General features: G+C 51.3%; 1 protein-coding gene across 7 annotated transcripts in view; it reads right to left on the bottom strand.

Moving 5' to 3' along the window:
• Positions 1–6105: 6105 nt before the first annotated feature.
• The window catches only part of PDE4B (phosphodiesterase 4B), a 294866-nt gene continuing 278117 nt past the window's right edge, over positions 6106–22854 (bottom strand). For all 7 annotated transcript variants that reach the window (XM_029083418.2, XM_029083417.2, XM_029083416.2 and 4 more), the window contains 8 exons: positions 20501–20679; positions 18753–18851; positions 17647–17811; positions 15383–15482; positions 13294–13448; positions 12790–12912; positions 11575–11757; positions 6106–6925 (listed from right to left, as the gene is read on the bottom strand). In XM_029083418.2, coding sequence (XP_028939251.1) covers positions 6575–6925; positions 11575–11757; positions 12790–12912; positions 13294–13448; positions 15383–15482; positions 17647–17811; positions 18753–18851; positions 20501–20679 — 1355 coding nt within the window. In that variant the 3' untranslated portion in view covers positions 6106–6574. The remainder of the gene's footprint in view (positions 6926–11574; positions 11758–12789; positions 12913–13293; positions 13449–15382; positions 15483–17646; positions 17812–18752; positions 18852–20500; positions 20680–22854) is intronic.

Genomic DNA, 22854 nt, shown 5'->3' on the forward strand with positions numbered 1-22854 from the left:
TCCACTTTACCTCCAGCAGGATATGCAGTGGAGTTGCTTTGGCAGTAGTGGGGATGACTCGAGCTGCACCCTCTGCGCTCTCTCAGTGGGTAGCAGGACCTCGTGGGCCCAGAAACCCACGTTGCAACGTGACCTTTAGGGAGAATGGGTGCCACCTGGGGGGTTGCCTCTTGGGATGCCCCTGAGACCTCCATAGCCTGGAATAAGTCAACAGTTAATCATATTTATTGAGTGCTTACTGTGTGCAGGGCACTGTACTAAGCACTTGGGAGAGTACAGTACAATAAGAGACACATTCCCTGCCCATTACGGTGTAGAGGGGGACACTGTACAAAGAAAGATATTAGTGTAAATAAATTAATATAAATGAATAAGTAGATATTAGAGAAGCAGCTTGGCTTAGTGGAAAGAGCATGGGCTAGGGAGTCAGAGGACGTGGCTCCTAATCCTGGCTCCGCCACTTGTCTGCTGTGTGATCTTGGACAAGCCACTTAACGTCCCTGTGTCTGTTACCTCATCTGTGAAATAGGGATTAAGACTGTGAGTCCCACATGGGACAACCTGATTGCCTTGTATCTACCCCGGCGCCTAGACAGTGCTTGGCACATAGCGCTTAACAAATACCAAAACAAAACAAAAAAACCAAATACCATCATTACCATTATATAGGTGGTGTGGGGCTGGGAGGGGGGATGAATCAAGGGAACAAGTCAGGGCAGTGCAGAAGGGAGTGGGAGAAGAGGAAAGGAGGGCTTAGTCAGGGAAGGCCTCTTGGAGGAGATGGGCCTTCAATATGGCTTTGAACGGAGGGGAGAGCAAATAAAACAGAAAATTCCCCAACATGCCCCAAGCCCGGCGGAGCGACTGAGGCAGCTCCACAGGGCCGTGATTTCAGAACGCTCCATTGGAAGTTTGACTGGTTCAGGCAATGGTTGATGAGGAATGCAAAGACAGCTGGGAAAGCGGTTATTGATAAACGAGGAGTATTTGCTAGGACTTGTTTTAATCCGCTATCACCTGGATCTCCTCTCTCTGTGCTCAGGGAAATTTGGAGATGATTGAGAGGGAGAGGATGTGAGGCCCTGTTTGGGCCCCGGAGGGCTGGAGCTCTGGCCAAAACATTGGCTGACTTGAGCTTTCAGGGAGTCGGGGAAAAATGATCTGAAGTGGCTTGTGGGGGCAGGTCCCTGCGTGCTTGTGCTCGGAGCTGATTTTAACCCCATCGGGGGAGGTCAGATGGTTGGAGCTCTGGAAAAAAAGTTTCACTCATGACAACAGAATGGCAGGAGGAAGAGCGAGGTCGGTATCAGGAAAAGACTGGGGGAGAGGGACTTCAGGCTCCTTCATTCATTAATTCAGTCGTATTTATCGAGTGCTTACTGTGCAGAGCACTGGACTAAGTGCTTGGGAAGTACAATTCAGCAGCAGAGACCATCCCTGTCCACAGCTGGCTTACAGTCTAGAAGGGGGGAGATAAACGTCAAACAAGTAAACAGACATCAGTAGCATCATTATAAATAGAATTATACATATGTTCACATCATTAATAAAAATAAATAGAATTATAATTATAAATATTAGATGGAAGCTCCTGCTTCTTTCTCCGCCTCCTCCTCCTCCATTAGGCCACTTCCTCCAGTAGGCACCTTTGTGGCCAGATTGGCTGGGGCCTGCTGCCTGCCGTCATACAAGGGTTGCCAAATTGTACTTTCCAAGTGCTTAGTACATTGTTCTGCACACAGTAAGCACTCAAATACGATCGAATAGATGAATTTCATTTCCCAAGCCTCTGAACCCGGTTGTCCTGGCCGCGACCCAGCATGGAGGTTGGGGAGTGCCGAGGAGGCTGTGCCGGGGTTGGGGATGTTAGGGGGGAGGTCTCACCATCCAAACAGGTCCCCCACCTTTCTTTCCACTTCTGTTTCCAACTTGGCGTCCGCCGGCTTGTTTTTGCCCTTCGGAGGGGGATTTTCCAGATCAGAGTTTCCCGTGCAGCTTCCAGGAGGCGGGTGTGTGGGCACTGGCTGCATCAGGAAGGGGGGTGGTTACCCCTGGAGACTCCCTCCTTTGGCCCCCTCAAGCTGGCAGGTTGCCCTCTATGTCTCTATCTGCCTCTCCTTCTTCCATCTTGTGTACCCTCCTCTCCCCCTAATGAGTGTAGTCTTTCAAAACAGGGGTGAGCATGAGGCGTGCGGTCAGAGGGGGGTAATAAATAGGTCCCAGACCCCTTTATTCACCACCCCCCACCCCAGCCCCACAAAACCCACATCTGTAATTTATTTCTATTAATGTCTGTCTCCCCCTCTAGACTGTGAGCTCATTGCAGGCAGGGAATTGTCTATTCATTGTTATATCATACTCTCCCAACTGCTTAGACCAGTGCTCTGCACACAGTAAGCACTCAGTAAATACCATTGACTGACTTCCCCCTGTCCTTTCCTTGCTCAGCTGGCTGACAGCCCTGCTTGTTCAAATTCCAAATAAATCATAGCACACCAGGAACGGTTTAACGCCTTGTCTAATGATGGTTATTCTCACTATGGGGCTTATCGAGCACTTACTCTATGCCAAAGCAGTGCACTAAACCCTAGGATGCATAGCTGGTTGTGGCCAGGGAATGTGTCCGTTTATTGTTGTGTTGTACTCTCGCAAGAGCTTTATACAGTGCTCCGCATAGAGTGTGCACTCGATTAACCACAATTGAATGAATAGTAATGATGGTACTTGCTAAGTGCTTACTATGTGCCAAGCACTGTTTTAAGCACTGGGGCAGATACAAGTTAATCAGATTGGGCACAGTCTCTGTCCCACGTGGGGCTCACAGTCTTAATCCCCATTTTACATGATGAGGGAACTGAGGCTCAGAGAAGTGATTTGCCCAAGGTCACATGGCAGACAAGTGGCGGTGCCAGGATTAGAACCCAGTCCCTCTGACTCCCAGGTCCACGGTCTATCCACCGCTTGGACACCACCGCTTGGACACTGTCCCTGTCCCACAGAAGGCTCACAGTCTGAGGGAGGGCAAACAGGGAGCTGACCCCCACTTAACAGGGGAGGAAACTGAGGCCCAGAGAAGTTAAGTGACTCACCCAAGTTTCCACAGCAGGAGGTGGTGGCTCTCTTGACTCCCGCCCGCTGACCCCCTTGCCCTACCCACTAGGCCACACGGTCGGTTGGCTCGAAGGACTCCTTTGGCCCCGGCTGGGACCATGGACCGGGCAGAGTGCGGCAGGGCTCGGCCGGTCCGGTCACCTCGGGGTTGGGTGCCGTTACGTGCTTAACAAATACCGAATCATATTGCTAAAGCACCAGTGGTTACGAGGTGAAAGAAAACAACCTACTTTGGGTTTCCCAGATCCGGCCTCTGGCCCGTCGGCCCCGGGGTTCCCGGCAGCGCGTGGCACCGAACCAGCTGGGAGGGGGCAGCTTCCCTGCACCCCCCGGAGGGAGGGCTCTCGGCTCAGGTCAATGTTGGGGCCAGAGGAGGGGGGTGCCGCTTCCGGTTCGACTGGAATCTCTGGCCAGTTGTCCTGGGATGCCCAGCTTCCGGAGCTATCCCGCCATGGGGGCTGAGGATGGGAAGAGAGCAAGGCAAGGGGGAAAACGGCTTTGGGATTAAGAGTGTGAACCCCATGGGGGACAGGGATAGTGTCCAACCTGATTAACTTGTAGCTACCCCAGCTCTTAGTACAGTGCCTGCCACAGTAGTAAGAGTTCAACAAATACCACAATTATTATGAGTCTTCTCTCCGATTCTCTTCTCCCACACCCAGCATTGTCTCTGCCTCTTTTCCCCCACCCCGGCCCCTTTCCTTCCCCCTCATTTTTGAAACTTGGGGCAAACATTCCGGTTAGACTTTCCTGGTTCCAAGGCCTCGCTTTCTCTCCTCCCTGGCCAGAGTGGAATCAGGACACTTACACCCCTGTAAGAGCGCAAGCTTCTGGAAGACAGGGAATGCCAGTCTGGCTGCATTGTATTCTCCTGGGTGCTTAGTACAGTGCTCAGCACCCAGGCAGATGACTGTTTGAGCCCCTGGTGCGGGAGCCTGACTATGGCAGTGCTATTTATTAAGCACCACTGAGACACACAGTACGTAGTGGATGCGGGCACGGAAGGGGCAGCGTGCCAATGTTGAATCTTCACGGTGATTTGGATTTTAAAACAGGTCCAAGGGGGTGGTGGTGAGAGAGTGTGGATAGTGCAGGGCACACCATCCCCACTCTTGCAAGAGCAGTTCAAGCCCAGATCCTGCTAACAAAGTAGGTTGTTTTCTTTCACCTCGTAACCACTGGTGCTTTAGCAATATGATTTGGTATTTGTTAAGCACGTACTATGTGCCAGGCACTGTTCTAAGCTCTGGGGTAGATACGAGATAATCGGGTCAAATACAGTCCCTGTCTCACATAGGGCTCACAGTCTTAATCCCCCTTTTACAGTTGAGGTAACTGAGGCCCAGAGAAGTGAAGTGATTTGCCCAAGGTCACAAAGCAGACAAGTGGAGGAGCTGCGATTAGAACCCAGGTCCTTCTGACTCCCAAGCCCGTGCTCTATCCACTAAACCACCCTGCTTCTCTGAGGTGCCTGCCGGGATATCGGGGGGGCATAGAGCGTGTGACTGCGAGATTCTCCCTCAAAGACCCTCGTCCCTCCCTCCTTCCCGCTCACCCGGACGCAGCCTCCCGGGGCTCCCGTCGCCTCCGAGTCAGACCGACAGACGACTCTCCAACCCCAGCCTGGCTCCTCATGCTCTCGTTTATTCACTTCATATAAAAATCTCTTAAGAATGCATCTTAACACAATATAGAATAATACTATAACATACACCGTGAGAAACCTCGGAGAACAATAAAATATCCACCTGGAACAATGCAGTGTTCAATAGACATACAAACCCATTGGTCATGCACAACTGTGCTAACTTCTCATCAACTAGTCACGAGTCTGGACTAAAAGCTTGAAACGGAGTGTACAGACGGACGGACCGACAAGGGGGGAGAGGAGCAGACCGGGTTTGGTTTGAAGCAGCTTCACATTAGCATAATTAGGACATCAGTTTCACATTTCCTTCGAGGAGTCTCCGTCGGGACCCTCCTTCTCGCCGGCGTTGGCTTTCCCGCTGGCCGCCCGGCCTTTTGGGAGTGGGGGAGAGTGGACTGGGCCGAGCCGCGGAGGGGCAAAAGTGGAGAAGCGGCCTACTTGAAGGAAAGCCCCCCTCCCCCACCCTCCTTGGAGGGGTTCCATGTCTCTTCCGCCCCGTTCGGTTTTTTCGATTCTTTTTTTGTTTGTTTTATGCCATACAAAAGGTTACAAGAAAAAGGCGCAACTCTTACGTAGAGTTTTCTACACAAATCAACACCACCATTGGCAGGCAATGTTTGTTACATTATATAAATTAATAACTTACAAAACATTACATTATATACATTCAGTAATAAATACACTGTTATAAACAGTAATGGGTGGGGGGGGTGGGGGTTAGAGCTCAAGGCAGTGCAAAAGAAAGACGACATCACTAAATCTAGCAATCTCCCGGAGGTGAAGATGGAGGCGAGAGAAGAGAAGCCGGGGCGCGAGGAGGAGAGGGCGTGGGGGAGAGGGCACACGCACCACACGCACCCACATACACACACACACACACACACACCACAACACACGTCGCCTTAGCGTGCCATGTTGCAGACGGGCCAGAAGCCGGGCGCTCAAAATCTAAGTCGCCTCCCCGTTTTTTGTTTTCGGTGCCTGTTAATAAGCATTGTGGCATTTCTTCAGCGCTTACTATGCGTCGGGCACTGTACTAAGCACTGGGGTGGATACAAGCAAATCGGTTGGGCACAGTCTCTGTCCCACGGGTGGCTCACAGTCTCAATCCCCATTTTACAGATGAGGCAACTGAGGCCCAGAGAAGACTCGCCCAAGGTCACAGAGCAGACAAGAGGTTGAGCGCAGCAGAGGTGAAACTGGTAGAAGAGGGAAGCTCCCTCCCCCCCACCTGCCGCCCTTCCCGGCGAGCAAACAGAAGAGATGTTGGACACGGGGTCACCGGACTAGGGTGGACGGGGGCGAGAGACGGGCCCGGCCCTCCCCCCCGCAGCGCTCCTGGCGTGCAAGAAGCGGCATCCGGAAGGGGAGAGGCCCGACCCGGGAGAGGAGGAAGACTGATTTCTCGCTCACAGAGAACGGGGAGAGCGGGCCTCGCTTCCAGAAACACGGCGGCGGCCATACCACGCGAGTGCGTGCGTGGGGCAAGAAGAGACGGGCGGGGGATCTCAAAGAAGGCACACAGGTCTCGCAGACGGGAGGACGGATGGGTAGGTTCTTCGGTGGGGGTCGGGCGGGCAGACCGCGAAGGGCCGAGCAGTCTCTCGAGGACGCAGTTGTCTGTCCTCTCTCAAAATCGGGGCGGGGGGCCCCCGGTTGGCCGGAGAGTTCCCTCGGCTCCGGCAGGGGTCGAGCCGGACCCCCTAGAAGGGGCGGCCGGTGGGATCGCCGACGGCTGGGTGTCCTCCCCCAGATCCGGGAGGAGGGGGGCGGGGGGAGAGGAGGAGGAGGACAAGGAGACAGCGGCCGCGGCCACTATGTGTCCAGCGGTGACGCGTCGTCCCCGGCCTCTTCCGGGGAGCCCGGGTCGATCACGCACAGTGTCTCTGTGGCGGCACTGTAGTGGACTCCCTCCCCTTCCTTGTCCGGGCCTTCTGGGTCATCGTCCTCTTCCAACGTCAGCTCGAACTGGAACTTGTCCGTGAGCGTCCCGGAGCCGGGCAGACCCTGCTCGTCTAGCGGAGGTGGGGAGGGGCTCTGAGGGATCATGCTCTGGTACCAATTCCTGTTGTCCTCCAGCGTGTCCAAGATGTCCTGGGCGTCCGGCTGCACCAGGTCGGCCCACGTCTCCCACAGCGGGTGGACGATGTAATCGATGAAGCCCACCTGGGGAAGAGAACAGCCCCCGCCGGACGTTAGCCGAGAGCCAGGTGCACGTCCACCCAGCCCCCTGCTCTGGACTACAAGCTGGCCTTGGCTCACCTTTGGAGGGGGCCTCCCCTGCCTCCCTGGCATGGTTGCTGCTGGAGAAAAGCATACCCCATGGCAAAGGTGGAGGCCATGGGTTCAAGACCTCCATTCACTCAGTAAGTAGTATGTTTGTTGAGTGCCTCCCGGGGGGGGGGGGGGGGGCAGAGGCTTGGGAGATGGGATTCGTGCTCTAGGAGTTTCCACCTGCTCTCTCGTCCCCGCTTCTAAACCATAGTTCCCTCTGGCCTCTCTTGCTACTGCCCCCAACCCCTTAACCCCCCCAAAAAAATTTTATGGTTTTTGTTAAGCACTTACTATGTTCCAGGCACTGTGCTGAGCACTAGAATACATACAAAATTAAACACTATGTCCCTAGTGGGGCTCACAGTCCGAATCCCCATTTTACAGATGAGGTAACTGACTCACAGACAAGTGTCGCAACTTGCCTGAGGTCTCGCAGCAGACAAGTGGCAGAGCTGGGATTAGAACCCAGATCTTTCTGACTCCTACGCCCGGGCTCTATCCTCTAGGCAACGCTGCTTCTCCCCTTGCTCACTCCGTCACCCAATTCTGGAACTCCTTCTCCCTGCCAACAGTTCTCCTTCCCTTCAGCACCCTCCTGAAACCCTTCTTCCTCCAGGAAGCCCTCCCAGGTGATTGAGTATTCCCTCTCAACTCTCCCACTACCCTTAGGACTGACTCAGCTATTTCATCCTGTTATAAGTCACTGTTTCCCACTACCTGTAAACATCTGTCTGCTCAACACTTCCCCTACCCTCATATTGTGAAAATAATCATAATTGTGCTATTTGTTAAACTCCTATGTGGGGTACACACCAGACAGTTGGGTCAGACACAGTCCCTGTCCCATGGTCTACAAGGAAGGGAAAACAGGCATTTCACCCTCATTCTACAGATGGGAACACTGAGGCACAGAGAAGGTAAGGGGCTCGCCCAAGATCACACAGCAGTAAGTGGCGGAGCTGAGGCCTAGAATCCAGGTCCTCTGACCCCCAAACGTCTTCCGGCAGGGGGATGGGACTTTGAGGGACCACCTCCGTGGCCCATGGCGTCACTCCGGCTCAGAGCGGGGCCCCCGCATCCGCCTCGGTGCCCACGAGCCAGCTCACCCCTAGCCTGCCTTTGACCTCTCCTTTGTCTGCCAAAACAGGAAGTCCTGGAGCAAGAGAGGCAGTTAGTCCCAAAGGGGATGAGGGAATGGAATTCCCCCTCTCCCACTCGCCTCCCCATCCCCCCGGCCCCACATGTGCAGTGGAGATCCCTTTTTAGTGAGGAGGGGCCGGCTACACACACACCAACCACGAGAGCAGCTAGCCTGGCAGTCTGGCCGCCCCTCAATATGGCTGGCCATGCCCTCTGGGCAAAGACACCCTCTTATGGATTTTATTCAGTAGAGAAGGCTGAATTAGGTGTTTCCTCTCTCCTCCCTCCCTGCTCCCCCTCACCCCTTTTCATTTGTTGCACTTCCTCTGGGAAAAGAAAAAAGCGTTGCCGCCACCGGGGTGAGGTGTCTGTGAGAGGATCTCGACAACGACCACGAGACGGCACCGGCCCTTGGTGTAGGAGGATGGGGTTGTTTTCCTCACCTCGGGTTTCGCAGAGCTGCTCTAAGAACTACCGCCTGCTATCTCCTAGATTGGGGGGAAGGAGGGTGAGGAGTGACCCGTGTCGTGCTCTCCCAAGAGTCTCAGACAGTGCTCTGCCCACAGGGAGTGCTCACTAAGCATCGCCGGGTGGTTGATGACCCGTGCAGCTGGCCTGTTGTGTGACTTTGGGCCTTAGCCTCGTAACTTCTCTGGAGGATCTCGGTGTCCTCACCTGTGAAATGGGGAGAAGACCCAGGACTGGAAGCCCCGAATGGGATGGGAACTGTGTCCAGTCTGATTAGGTTGTATCTGGTGCTCGGCATTGTGGGCTTTGACTACAGCCTGTGCTTCTGTGGAACAGCCCGAGCGCTTAGCAAGGTGCACTGCATTCAGTGAGTGCTCAAAAAGGTGGCCGCTAACACCGCTCTGCCTACAGCAAACAGTGAGTAACACAATTGCTGTGAAGAAGTTTTGCCATTAAGTTGGCCAGAGATCCTAGTTGTGTCACGGAAGAGGTCACAGGTGACCTAAGGGAAAACCGTCTCAGCAGAGCGAAGGGGATCGAGATGGGGCGGAGGCTGAGGTGGGGTCCAGACGTAAGAGGAGATGGAGGAGTTGGGAGTGTGTTTGGAGGCAAAGAGGAAGAAGCAGCCAAGACAGAGTCAGTGGGGCAAGACGGGTGAGGGAGAGCGAGACTGGGGGGGGTTCAGACGGTGTGAGAGAATGGAGTCAGAAGGGGAGGGGCCTAGATTTTGAAAGCGGGCAGATCTCTTGAAAAGGAGAGAATGGGAGGGAACTGGGGAGGCCAAAGGGAGATTTGGGGGAACTCGTAGTGGATGGTTTTGATTTGGTCAACAGAGTGGTTGGCAGGTCCATCTGGGGGCAGAAAAGGGAAAATACTGGGGGTTAAGGGGGTCTCAGGAGGGAGTTAAGGGGGGAACGGTGGGCAGCGGATGTGGGAGGTAGAGGAGGGGGGGAAAAGGGAGTTGCTGGGTGGCAGAATTATAGCAATAAATCTATTACTGACTGGGCCAGGAAATGGGCCTGGCTGCTGTCTCTCTCCTCTTCCTTCTTCTGAATCCCTATCTGCCTCTCCCACCCTCACCAGCTACCAGCCTCTGCCCTTCTACCTCCCTTGCTCATTTCGATGCTTTTCCTCACCTTCTTTCTCCCTCTCTGATCCTCGGGGACATCAACCTCGCCGATAACGATCCCACTGACGTCCTCCCTTTTGCCCACTTCCTCTCTCCTTCTACTCCATGGACCTCTTCCTAAACCCACTCACTGCCCTAGACACATTCTCGATCTAACCTCCTCCTCCTCCTGTCGCCTCATCTCTAACCTGGCCAGCTCTGACTTACCACTTTCCCCTTACAAGCTTCACCCCAGGCCCCCGTCCATCTCACCTGCTCCTGGGATTCAATCCTCCTCGGGGACCACCGCTTCCTCCTAACAGACCCACCACCAAACCTGACCTGGATTCACCCCTCCCCACCAAAGTCGCCGCTCTCAACTCCGTCACCCGCCCCCGGCCCCTCCAACCCTCAGCCCTGGATGAGTGCCACCGTCCGTTTCCTCCGCTCCCTCGGCTGAAGGAAACCCAGGCTTCCGGGCCGACTTCTCCTACTCTGGTTTTCGGTTGGGCTTTAACTGGGCCATTTCCCATTTGACAACTCCATTATCCCTCTCTTGTGAAATGAGCACGGCCCTGGGACTCAGAAGACCTGGGCTCTAATCCCAGCTCGGCCACCTATCTGTTGGTGACCTTGGTCAAGTCACTTGACTTCTCGGTGCCTCACTTCCCTCATCTGTAAAATGGGGATTCAAATATCTGTTCTCCCCCGGGTTTAGACTGTGATCCCAGTGAGACAGGGATCATACCTACCCTAGCACCCATAGTAACTTTTAGCGAACACTGCAATTGATGAATCACAAGCCCACAACACCCACCAGCTCTTCCAAGTCTCTCCTGAAGGCCCCACCTCCCACCTTACCCCCGACTACTGTGTTGATAAAAACTGATCAAATCTCCCCATTGCCCCCCACACACTTTACTCCTGCTTCCTCATTTTTCTCCAACTTTCCAGGTCTCTCCCATGAGATCTCCAGCCTGACACATAAATCCACCCCACACTACTCGGGTCTCAGATCCTAACCCCTCCCATCTTCTACAAACACTCCCTCCTATTTCTGCCACCTTTACTCTCTCCCTCTGCTTTCAAACACCCCAAATCTCCCCCAACTCCTTACCCTTCTTCATTCCATCCACCTTGCCTGGAACACTCTTCACCCCTTCCAACAGACCCATGAAAAATCACATCTTCTCCATAATGCCTTGCTTGGCTAATCTCTCCATCCTCTTTATCCTCTTACTGCATCACTTAGGCGCTTGGATCCGTACTCACTGAGCTCTTTGGTACTTGCCCCTTCCAACCTGAGCATACCATCTGTGATTTGTTGTCATGCTTATCGCCCCTTCTAAATTATAAGCTACTTCAGAGCAGGGATCATGTCTACTTTATTGTACTTGCTTTTGGGCACTCAGTAAAGAGTTCTGCACATGGTAAGCTTTGCGTGAAAAGCAGCATGGCCTAGTGGATACAGCATGGGCCTGGGAGTCAGAAGGACCTGAGTTAAAATCCGGCCACTTGTCAACTCTATGGCTTTGGACAAGTCCCTTTACTTCTCAGTGCCTCAGTTCCCTCGTCTGTAACATGGGGATTAAGACTATGAGCCCTATGTGGGACAAGGACTATGTCCAATCCAATTATCTTGTATCTACCCCAGAGCTTAGAACAGTGCCTGGCACATACATAGTAAGCACTTAATAATTACCACAATTATTCTTATTCATGGTGTTATTCTGTAAACGCGACTGATTCATATTCCCCAGGAACAAAAACGGAGTCAGTCTCGCCCCACGCCAGGTGCAGATGAGGTGAGTTTTGGGGTGGGTACCTGAGATTTCTCCACGGAAGCCGTGTGCTTGTCACACATAGGGCTGATCTCCATGCCTCTCTCCCGTTCCTTGTCTCCCTGCTGGAAGAACTCCTCCATGATGCGGTCGGTCCACTGCCTGTACAAGTCCAGGGACTTGGTAGGATTGCTCAGGTCTGCACAGTGCACCATGTTGCGGAGGACCTGGGAAGAGACCATTGGCATCTCTGATGAAAGGGCGGGATGGCCAGGGCAGACCCGCATGGGATGGCTGATTTCCCCCCACCCCCAGGGCGTCTGCAGGGGGACCTTGGGGTGAAGAGAGCAGGGCTGGGCATTAGGCGACCCAACTTCTAGCCCCGGCTCCGCCCCGAGCCTGGGCCTCTGATTCCCTCTAGACTATAGGCTCACTGTGGGCAAGCCACGGGTGAGACAGCGTGGCCTGGTGGAAAGTGCAGAGGTCCGGGAGTCAGAAGGACCTAGGTTCTAATGCCAACTGCTTGCTGTGTGTCCTTGAGCAAGTCACTTCTCTGTGCCTCAGTTTCCTCAACTGTAAAATACCCGTTCTCCTTCCTACTCAGACTGTGAGCCCCATATGGGACAGGGACCGTGTCTGAGCTAATTAAGCGCTTCCGGCGCTTCTGGGCTTTGATGGGAGAGGGACGTAACTGTAACTTATTTATCAATATCAATGTGTCTCCCCCGGCTCTAGACTGTAAGCTCACTGTGGGCCAGAAATGTGTCTATTTATTGTTGTTTTGTTCTCTCCCAAGGGCTTAATATAGTGCTCTGCACACCGTAAACACAACACAATAAATACAACTGAAGGAATGAATGAATTAGGGAAGGAAGGAAGGGCGTGCTCTAACCGAGTCCAGGCCTGGGGCAAGACAGGCTCTCTCTCTCTTTTTTTAATGGTATGTGTTAACCACTTACTATGTGCCAGGCACTGTAGTAAGCGCAGAGGTAAATACAAGTTAATCAGGTTGGACACAATCCAGGTCCCACATGAGGCTCAGAGTCTTAATCCCCATTTTACAGAGGAGGTAACGGAGGCATAGAGACATGAAGTGACTTGCTCAAGGTCATCCAGCAGATGAATGGCAGAGCTGGGATTAGAACCCAGGTTCTTCTGACACCCAGGCAGAGCTAACGGGAAGCCAGCGTCTGACGGGGCACTGCCCTCGACTCCCAAACCTAGCAGACCAGAGCTTGGCACTCTCTACTGCCACTCACCTGTATCCGATCCGTGTAATTATCCAGGAGGAGGACACCCGAGCTCGTGACTTTTTTGGTTTCCACCATGGTCTTGAGGTCGGCCAGCAGGCTCATGTGCTTGGACATGTCGGTGGCCAACACCTTGGGTACAAAGGGAAAAGGGGTTGGGGGTGAGTTGACCAGCCCCCCAACCAGTCTTCTTCCTTCTCGCTGTGGCTGGGGGTGGGTCAGTCAGTCGGTCAATCGTATTTACTGAGTGCTTACTCTATGTAAAGCACTGTAGTAAGCGCTTGGGAAAGTACGATGACACATTCCCTGCTCACAACGAGCTTAGAGTCTAAAAGGGGAGACCGACATTCGTAGAAATAAATAAAATGACAGATATGGACATAAGTACTGCGGGGCTGAGAGGGGGAATGAATAAAGGGAGCAAGCCAGGACGAGGCAGGAGGGAGTGGGAGAAGAGGAAAGGAGGGCTGAGTCGGGGGTCAGTGGTTGTGGGGAGGTTACTGAGGGCCTCACCATGTCGATCACCATTTTGCGGAGTGTCTGGCGCTGTTTCTTGGCCAGGTTCTGGAAGATGTCGCAGTGCTCTTCCTGCAGCAGTTTGAAGCCGACGGCCAGGTGGTGGTTCTCCAAAACCGATTCGTCGTTGTACATCAAGGCCAGCTCCGAATCTAAAAATGACCAACGTTCCGTGGTTTTAACGGAGGGGAGGGGAAATCTCATCGGCTAGAGCTGAGGCTTAGTTTATAAATCTCTCTGGGGTTTTTATCCCGGGATCGGAATCCCTCGTGACCTGGGTTCTTTGCCCAATCCAATTTACGTGTATCCACCCCAGCGCTTGGTACAGTGACTGGCACACAGTAAACGCTTAACAAATACTGCAATATTCTGTGATATTGTACTCTCCCAAGTGCTTAGTATAGTGCTCTACATATAGTAAGCGCTCAGTAAATACCATTGATTGATTAAATTTGTATGCTCTTTGAGAGCAGCAATACACCTCTAAAATAATATTAATTGGGATATTTAAGTGCTTACTACGTGCCAGGTGCTGTACTAAGTGCTGGGGTGGATGCAAGCAAATCAGGTTGGACACAGTCCTTGTCCCACATGGGGTGCACAGTCTCTAATCCCCATTTTAGAGATGAGCTAACTGAGGCACAGAGAAGTGAAGCGACTTGCCCAAGGGGACACAACAGACAAGAGGTGGAGCTGGGAACAGAGCCCATGACTTTCTGACTCCCAGGCCTGGGCACTAGCCACTATGCCATGCTGCTTCGGCCAAGTGTGCTCTGAACACAAAGTGCTTTTGATTGAGGGACTGATCAGGGGCAATAGTTGGCACATGATAAGCGCTTAGCCAATACCCCAGTTGCTCCCAAAACATGTTTTCACTGGGGCATTTGGACAGAACTCTGTTGGGGAATTAAGGAACCTTCTGCCAACAAGGCACAGCTCTCTGGAGAGACATTAAAAGTGACGGTTGTGGGCAGGGAAAATGTCAGCTAATTCTGTTATATTGTTCTCTCCTGAGTGCTTGGTACAGTGCTTGGCCCATAGTAAGCACTCAAATACCATCAATCAATGGTATATGTGCGTACTATCATACAGAGAGAATTTGTTAAAGGGGGAACTGTCAGCAATGCAGACCCCACTGACTGTAACCTCGCTGTGGGCAGGGAATGTGTCTTTTTGTTATACTGTACTCTCCCAAGCGCTTTGTATAGTGCTCTGCACACAGTGAGCGCTCAATAAATGACTGAATTCTGGGAGAACAGAGTGTACCGTTGTACTTGCAAATGGTTATTGTTATTGCTATTGTTCTTGTCTGTCTCCCCCGATTAGACTGTAAGCCCGTCAAAGGGCAGGGACTGTCTCTGTTACCGATTTGTCCATTCCAAGCGCTTAGTACAGTGCTCTGCACATAGTAAGCGCTCAATAAATACTATTGAATGAATGGTCAGTCAGAGGACAACTCCAGCCTTGGAGGCATTGGCAGGAGGCTGGTGCTCAAAGTTTTCCCTCCTGTGGCACAAGCCAATAAGCCATGATGTCACAGTCGGACTCAATAGACCAGGATGCCGCCTCCAGGGGCGGCCCTAGGGTGTGGACGAACCCCGTGTTAATCCATCCTCATGGTTAGTGCTGGACCACTGACCATCCCTCCTTCTTCTCTACAGTGCCTCAGTTACCTCATCTGTAAAATGGGGATTAACTATGAGCCTCACGTGGGACAACCTGATTACCCTGTATCTACCCTAGCGCTTAGAACAGTGCTCTGCACATAGTAAGCGCTTAACAAATACCAAGATTATTAAAATAAGCAGCAATGCCATGCTTGCTCCTAGCTGGCCGTCTGGAAGTGGATTTCTTGACTACCGAGGGAATGATTCCGTCAGGTGTCTTCTTACAAACTGGACGAGAGCAAATGCCCAGTGGATCTGCCCGAGCTTTTAAGATGGCCATCGCTGACCAGCACCAGGCTTGGGAATTCAATGGAGTGGTGGGGATGCCTCTGGCACAGTATGTATTTTACAGTGGCTGAACAAGCCCAGAATTCCCCACACTTCCTATCCCCAAGAAACAGAGGGAAACGAAGACTCACTGGTATTGATGAGAAACTGATTGGAGACTCCCGGATGATCCACGTCATGGATTGCGGCAGCAAAAATGGCTGCCAGAATTTCCAGGTCAGTGAAGACCGCCTAGGGAACAAAATGGCGGCACTCAACAACAACACCGTTGATGCTGCAGCAAGGAAATTTTGAGACAAACCATTTTCCCCTTCTGATAATGTCTTGAGTGGGGAGGGAAGGGAGATTTAAAATTGGAATAAAACACACCTTCTCATTTCATCACGCCTCATTCTCTCATCTCTCCCACCTCTGCTCTCTTCCTCACGCCTCCCCTCTGCCCGGAACTCCCACCTCTCTTCAAATGCCTCTCTCTAGAAATGGCATCTCTCCCAAGAGACCTTCCCTGATTAATCTTCCTTCTCCCCGGCTCACACCCCGCCTCCGACACACATCCGCACTGCCATCCCACCCCACCCCACTGTACAGATCGACTTACACACCCTACTGTCTACTGACAGCTTCTCTTCTTTCATTCATTTTGTGCCAGTCTCTTCTGCTCGGTCACAAGCTCTCGGAAGGAAGGGATCGTGTCTTCTCTTACCCTCTCCCAAGCGCTCTAAACAGTGCTCTGCACTCAGAGGGCATTCAGTAAAGGCTAACAGTTTTGCTGCCCTGGTCAGGTAGCTGTCCTAAACTATTTTCCGTCGTCGGTCAAACTTCTCGGCCCTGCGGTCCTCACAACCCATATGACACCGGTGCCGTATGTAGGCACCTTCACAATTTCTCCGGCGGGGACACTTCAAGGACAAGAACTCAATATAGTGCTTTGCATAGAATAAGCACTCAATAAATATGATTGAATGAATGAATGACAGAAGGAAGGACATAGGCCACATCTCTGGCTCCCCATCTGACCTGTCTTCCCCCTCCTCTCTAAATGCCTGGGACAACAGGGCAGGGAATGTGTCTTTTTTTGTTATATTGTACTCTCCCAAGCGCATAGTACAATGCTGTGCACACAGTAAGCACTCAATAAATACAACTGACTGAAGCTGAATTCCAATAAGAACCGCACAAGAAAACTCATGAGGCAATTTCTCATCAGGTAAAGAGATACAAAAGCTTCTGTGATCCCAGCTCTGCCCCCGGCTTGCTGCGTGACATAACCTCTCTGGGCCTCACGTTCATCATCTGAAAAATGGGGGTAAGAAATCTTCTCTCCCCACTGCTAAGATCACGAGCCCTGTATAGGACAGGGATGGTCTCAACCAATCAATCCTATTTATTAAGCGCTTACCGTGTGCAGAGCACTGAATTGAGCACTTGGGAGAGTACAAGAGAACAAGGTTGGTAGACGCGTTCCCTGCCCTCAGTAAATTCTCAGTCTAGAGCCCAAGCTCTGGATCTAGAATAGTGCTCGCCCCTTGAGCACTTAAAGTGTAGTAACAACAGGTGGAATAATTCTTCAAGGAAATAGGCTAAGAGGTGAAAAACCACTGACTTGATAGTCCTCTGGTTAACATGCATAATCTCTAAACCCTGAGTCATCTCTGTCTAAAGCAGCCCTTGGGAGTATATCGAGGCCGAGGAAGGAATACAAACTCTTTCAGGCACTGAAATTCCCGAACCCAGCCACGGAAGGGGGGGATGGGGGCCTGGGAGGAGGAGGATGGTTCAGACCCAAGGGAGGCCCTGATTTGAGTGCAGATAACTAAAACCCTCAGCCTAGGATTTATGTACATACCCTTAATTTATTCATTTACATCACTGTCCATCTCCCTCTTGAGACTCTAAGTTCTTGGGCTGTGAATGCATCTGCCACCTCTATTGTATATCTTCCAGGTGCTTAATACAGTGCTCTGCACAGAGTAAGCACTCAGCACTCAGTAAATACCATCAGTGAAAACCAAATAGCCACCTTCTAGACTCTGAGCCTGTTGTTGGGTAAGGATTGTCTCCATTTGTTGCTGAATTGTACTTTCCAAGTACTTAGTACAGTACTCTGCACACAGTAAGCACTCAATAAATACGACTGAATATACAGGATCACCTTCCTCATGCACAGTGCTCCCCGAGCCCTTTCTGGGGGCAGACCACTAGACTAAGAAGTCAGGGGAACTGAGGCCCAGAGCAATTTGCCCAAAGTCACTCGGCAGACAAGTGGCAGAGCCGGGATTAGAACCCAGGTCCTTCTGACTCCCAGGCCAGTGTTCTATCCACTAGGTCACTAGGCTGCTTCTCTCCCCAAAAGCCCACCTCAGCCAAGAGAGGGAGCCAAGTGGCAACTACTCACATCGAGCGCTGGTGTAGACAAGAGGACGTGAGTTGACTGGGCCACATCTGCCGCGTGCAGGCTGTTGTGGTAGGCCACATCAGAGTGGTAATGGTCCTCCAGCGTCATCATGTAGGTCACAAACGTATCCGACGAGATCTTGAAGGTCTTCAGCAGGTCCCTTTCCTGGTTAACACAAACAGGCCCAGTTAAAGGAGGGGATAAATTGGGATGGAAGAGCCATTCTGAGCTGGCGAAGGGTTCAATTATCCTCGATTGCTGCATTAGCCTCCTTGCTGACCTCCCTACCTCCTCTCTCTCCCCACTGCAGCCCATACTGCGCTCTGTTGGCCAGATCGTTTTCCTAAAAAACAGTCAGTTCATGTTTCCCCACTACTCCGTTGGCGCCCATCCAGCTCCAAATCCAGCAGAAACTCTTTGCCATAGACTTCAAAGCCATCAATCCCCTTGCGCCTTCTTACCTCACCTCACTACTCTCCTACTGCGACCCAACCCTCACACTTGGCTCCTCTAATCCCAGCCTCCTCACGTTACCATGGATCTCAACTACCTCCCGGCCCACCTCTCGCCACATTCATTCATTCAATCATATTTATTGAGCACTTACTGTGTGCAGAACACTGTACTAAGCGCTTGAAAAGTACAATTCGGTAACAGAGACAATCCCTACTCTACAATGGGCTCACAGTCTAGAAGGGGGGCGGGGGGACAGACAACAAAACAAAACAGCCTAGAACGCCCTCCCTCTTCATTTCCGACAGACGATCACTCTCCCCACCTTCACAGCCTTATTCAAGGCACATCTCCTCCAAGAAGCCTTCCCTGACTAGGCCCTCATTTCCTCTTCTCCCACACGCTTCTGCATCACCCTTGTACTTGGATTTGTACCCTTTATTCTTCCCTCAACCCCACAGCACATATGCCCATACCCAGAATTTATTCATTTATATTATGTCTGTCACGCTCCCAAGACTGCAAGCTCATTGTGGGTAGGGAATGTGACTACCAACTCTGTTGTGCTGTACCCCCCTAGCGCTTAGTACAGTGCTATCCACATAGTAAGTGCTCAATAAATATGATTAATTGATTGATTCAATGTCACTCACCTGAAATATAGCATACATGATGCAGGTAAGAGGCCTGTTGTGTGAATATCCAGCCACTCTGAAGATATTTAGTCCCCACTTGTTCAGATCTTCAAGCTCCTGTAACAGAGGTCAATTCAATTAGAGGATTAATTAATTAATTCACTCATTCATGTAAATTCCTCCTCTAGTTTGCAATCTCCTCATTGACAGGGATTGGGTCTGCCTATTCTGTTGGACAGTATGGACTCTCCTAACAGCATAGTAGAGTGCTTTGCACACAGTAAGCACTCAATAAATACCACTGATTGATTCATTCATTCGCTCACATGGACTGTGAGCTTCTTGTGGGCAGAGAAGGTGTCTGCCAACTCTCCCAAATGCTCAGTGCAGTGCTCTGCACACAGTAAGCTCTCAAAAAATGCCATGGGTCGATTTACTTACCTCACACTGTTGGGGGAGCACTGTGCAAGGAGCTTACATCCTTCAAGCAAGACCGTCTCTAACCATACTGGGGGATTTTTTTCCAGGGACCCTCTGGTCAGGCCATCATAATAGCCTGCTCTCCTGTCATTGATGACTGCCAAGAAATCTTTCCTTCATTCTCTTCCACCTCTCTCCCTTTTGGCAGGCAAAGCTCCTCTCCCGCCCACCCTCCAATTTCCTCTTTTTGAGCAGGGCAGGAAGGGCAGGGGGAACAGAACGGTGGCAATTTCAAACTGCCCCCAGCAACCGCCGACAAAGACCGACAAGTTTCTCTTCCTTTATTTGTCGACTCTCTGGCTCGGCACCATCCGGACCCCTTTGCCGTGGACATGGTGATACGAACGGGAACTCGGAGGAAGCCAGAACGGGTCCCTCTGGGAAGGGCAGGGGCTGGGAGTCAGGAGATCTGGGTTCTACTTCTGGATCTGCTGCTGGCCCACCTTGGAGAAGCACCTAATTTCCCTGAGTCTCAGTTTGCCCATATGAAAAATGGGACTAAGCGGCTCACTTTACCTCCCTTTTAGATCATGAGTGCCGTTTGGGAATGGTGCTGTACCCTGTCCGATCATCTCATATCCACCCCAGTGCTGAGCAGAGTACTTGTCACACAGTAAGGGCTGAATACATATATACGTATATAAAAGGATATATATATACATATATAAAAGGATGTGTGTGTGTATATATATATGTGCGTGTGTGTGTGTGTGTATTTCTTTAATGGCATTTGTTAAGCACTTACTATAAGTCAGGCATGTGCTAAGTGCTGGGATATACCCAAGCTCATCAGGTTGGACAGAGTCCATGTCCCTCGTGGGGTTCCCAGTCTTAGGCTCCATTTTACAGATGAGCTAACTGAGCCACAGAGAAGTTCAGTGACTTACCCAAGGTCACACAGCTGACAGGTGTCAGAGCCAGGATTAGAACCCAGGTATCACTAGGCCACGGTGCTTCTGTTCTATATTACACTAATGGCAATTATCTTTCCCCAGAGAGATGTCATTAGCTTGACTTTAAAACTCGTGTCCACAGACAGGTCAAGGGGACCTGCAGAGTGGCCCCAGCAAGCTTTTTTTGGAGAACCGTTTGGGGAATTCATTCATTCATTCAATCAATCGTGTTTATTGAGCATTTACTGTGTGCACAGCACTATACTGAGCACTTGGAAAGTACAATTTGGCAACAAATAGGGACAATCCCTACCCAAAAACGGGCTCATATGTTTGGGCCACCCACCGACCCCCAATCAGGCCCCCACCAGCCCCCCACCTGCCTTCACCCACCTTAGCCAGGTGGTCTTCTTTTTCCGTTTTGACCCCGAAGCGCGAGATGCTTGTGTTGTTTAAGCTCGAGCTGTGCATCAGCTTCTTCACGCCGCTTATCTGGGTCATGAGCTGCTGCTTCTTCTTTTTGTCTCGGTCTTTTTGCGTGGGCGATGGGATCTCCACGTCGTTCTGTTTGTCTGCAGGACAGAAAGGGGAGTGGCTTTGGCACAGCGGCTCCCAGCCGAGGGGCCACTTCGGTATGGGAAAACGTGCCTGGTGGCAGGATTTCTCCAAAGCGGAGACCAAGCAATCATACAATAACCAGACAGAAGAACAGCCTCGATACGCAGGCTGTCGGACAGGGAACAGAGTCTGTTCTGTTTCCCAAGCGCTTAGTTCAGTGCTCCGAACACAATGGAGGCCCAGTTAATCAATCATGTTTATTGAGTGCTTACCGTGTACAGTGCAGGCAAGCGACAGCGCCAGGATTAGAACCCAGGTCCTCTGACTTCCAGGCCTGTGCACTTTTCACTGGGCATGCTGCTTCCCCAATGTAACAGAGTTGGAAGACACATTCCCTGACCACAAAGAGCTTTCAGTCTACAGCCTAAATACTATTTCTACTTACATGAAAAGGTTCCTTCTATGTTAATACCAGTCTAGAGTGGGAGACAGACATTAATCTAAATAAACTGCCTTCAGCTAACTGCCTTCAAGGTTCTGAGAGTTCTTATTAAGCAGAGGAGAAAGAATTGGTTTTGGCAAGAGGATTTTCTCTGGGCTTTAAGCAAAAGATAGCAAAATAACATCATGCTCGATAACAATAATGATGGCATTTGTTAAGCTTGGGGTTGGGCCACAATGCGTCTTCTCATAAGAAGAGGCCCATAGGCACTCTGCTGGACTGGACTGTCCATTCTGCCCTTACCCAGCAGCTCCTCCCGCTTTTCTGCACACGTTTATAATAATTGTGATGTTTGTTAAGTACTTACTCTATGTCAGGCCTGGTTCTAAGTGCTGGGGTGGATACAAGCAAACCGGGTTGGACTCAGTCCCTGTCCGACAAGGGGCTCACCCTTTCAATCCCCATTTTACATATGAGATCACTGAGGCACAGAGACGTGAAGTGACTTGCCCAAGCTCATACAGCAGACAAGTGGAGGAGCTGCAATTAGAACTCATGACATTCTGAGCCTCAGGCCTGTGTTCTACCCTCTACGCCACGTTCAATCTACTGAACATGTCAATCGCGTACGCTGGCTCCTCTATTGGTAGAGATTTCCATGTCAGTCACATACCCTGCCTATTGGTAGAGATTTTCATGTCAATCACATACTCTGGCTACTTTATTGGTAGATATTACCACAGCTGTCTTCCCGGTAGAGTGATAGGCCACTTCTCTGCTTTGAACACGAAAAGACACAAATATAAGGGCTTCTAGACTGTAAACTCATTGTGGGTAGGGAATGTGTCTGTTATATTGCTGTGCTGTACCCTCCCAAGTACTCTACACACTGTGATCGCTCAATAAATAACTTACTGAACAAACACCTCAAGTGCTTAGTACAGTACATTAGGTCCTACTTACTCATACTTAGACTGCGAGTCCCATGTGGGTGAGTCCCTGTCTGTATCCAACCTAGTGATCTTGTATCCACCCTGTGCTTAGTATAGTCCTCTGCACATAGTAAATGCTTAAAAAATGCCCCCGTTATTATTACAGTAAACTGCCCCCAGTAGGCGCTCAATAAATACCATCACTCCTACTCTGGGAGGGGTTCACCTTGTCTGGAAACTGACCCCTCAATCAATCAATCAGTGGTTTTTACTGAGGGCTCACTGTGTGCAGAGCACTGTCCTAAGCACCTCAGTGCAACAGAGAAAGTAAACTCCAGAAAGCTGACCATCACCCTTGCAACATGGGAATTGTGGTTCCATTTGGCATCACCATCCCATTTCAAAAATACAATAAAGTCAGTAGACATATTCCCTGCCCATAATGAGCTTACAATCTAGAGAGAGAGACAGACATTAATAGGAATAAATAAGTAATGTCTCTGATCTCAACCAGGGGCTTAATTGGCTCCAAGCTTTGTCTCAGCCTACGGTCAAAGGTCAGCTTCCAGACCACTGTCTCCCTAGCGAACTCCTGGGCGTCTGGCCCCGCCAAGGTCCTGAGGATTGAAGTGGACATCGGGGCTGATGCGCGGCCCGCTGGTCAGTTAAAGGCCATCGGGAGCGATGGCCATCGGGAGCGGGAGCGATTCATTCAGGCTGGCGACCGCCGGTCACTCTTATGGTAATCCCGATACCCTCTCCCCATCACGACTGCCCACTCGCCTAGTCCTGGAGGCTGCAGAAACGCCCAGCTG

This window comes from Ornithorhynchus anatinus, chromosome 18 (genome assembly GCF_004115215.2).
Source record: "Ornithorhynchus anatinus isolate Pmale09 chromosome 18, mOrnAna1.pri.v4, whole genome shotgun sequence".
Classification (NCBI taxonomy): Eukaryota; Metazoa; Chordata; class Mammalia; order Monotremata; family Ornithorhynchidae; genus Ornithorhynchus; species Ornithorhynchus anatinus.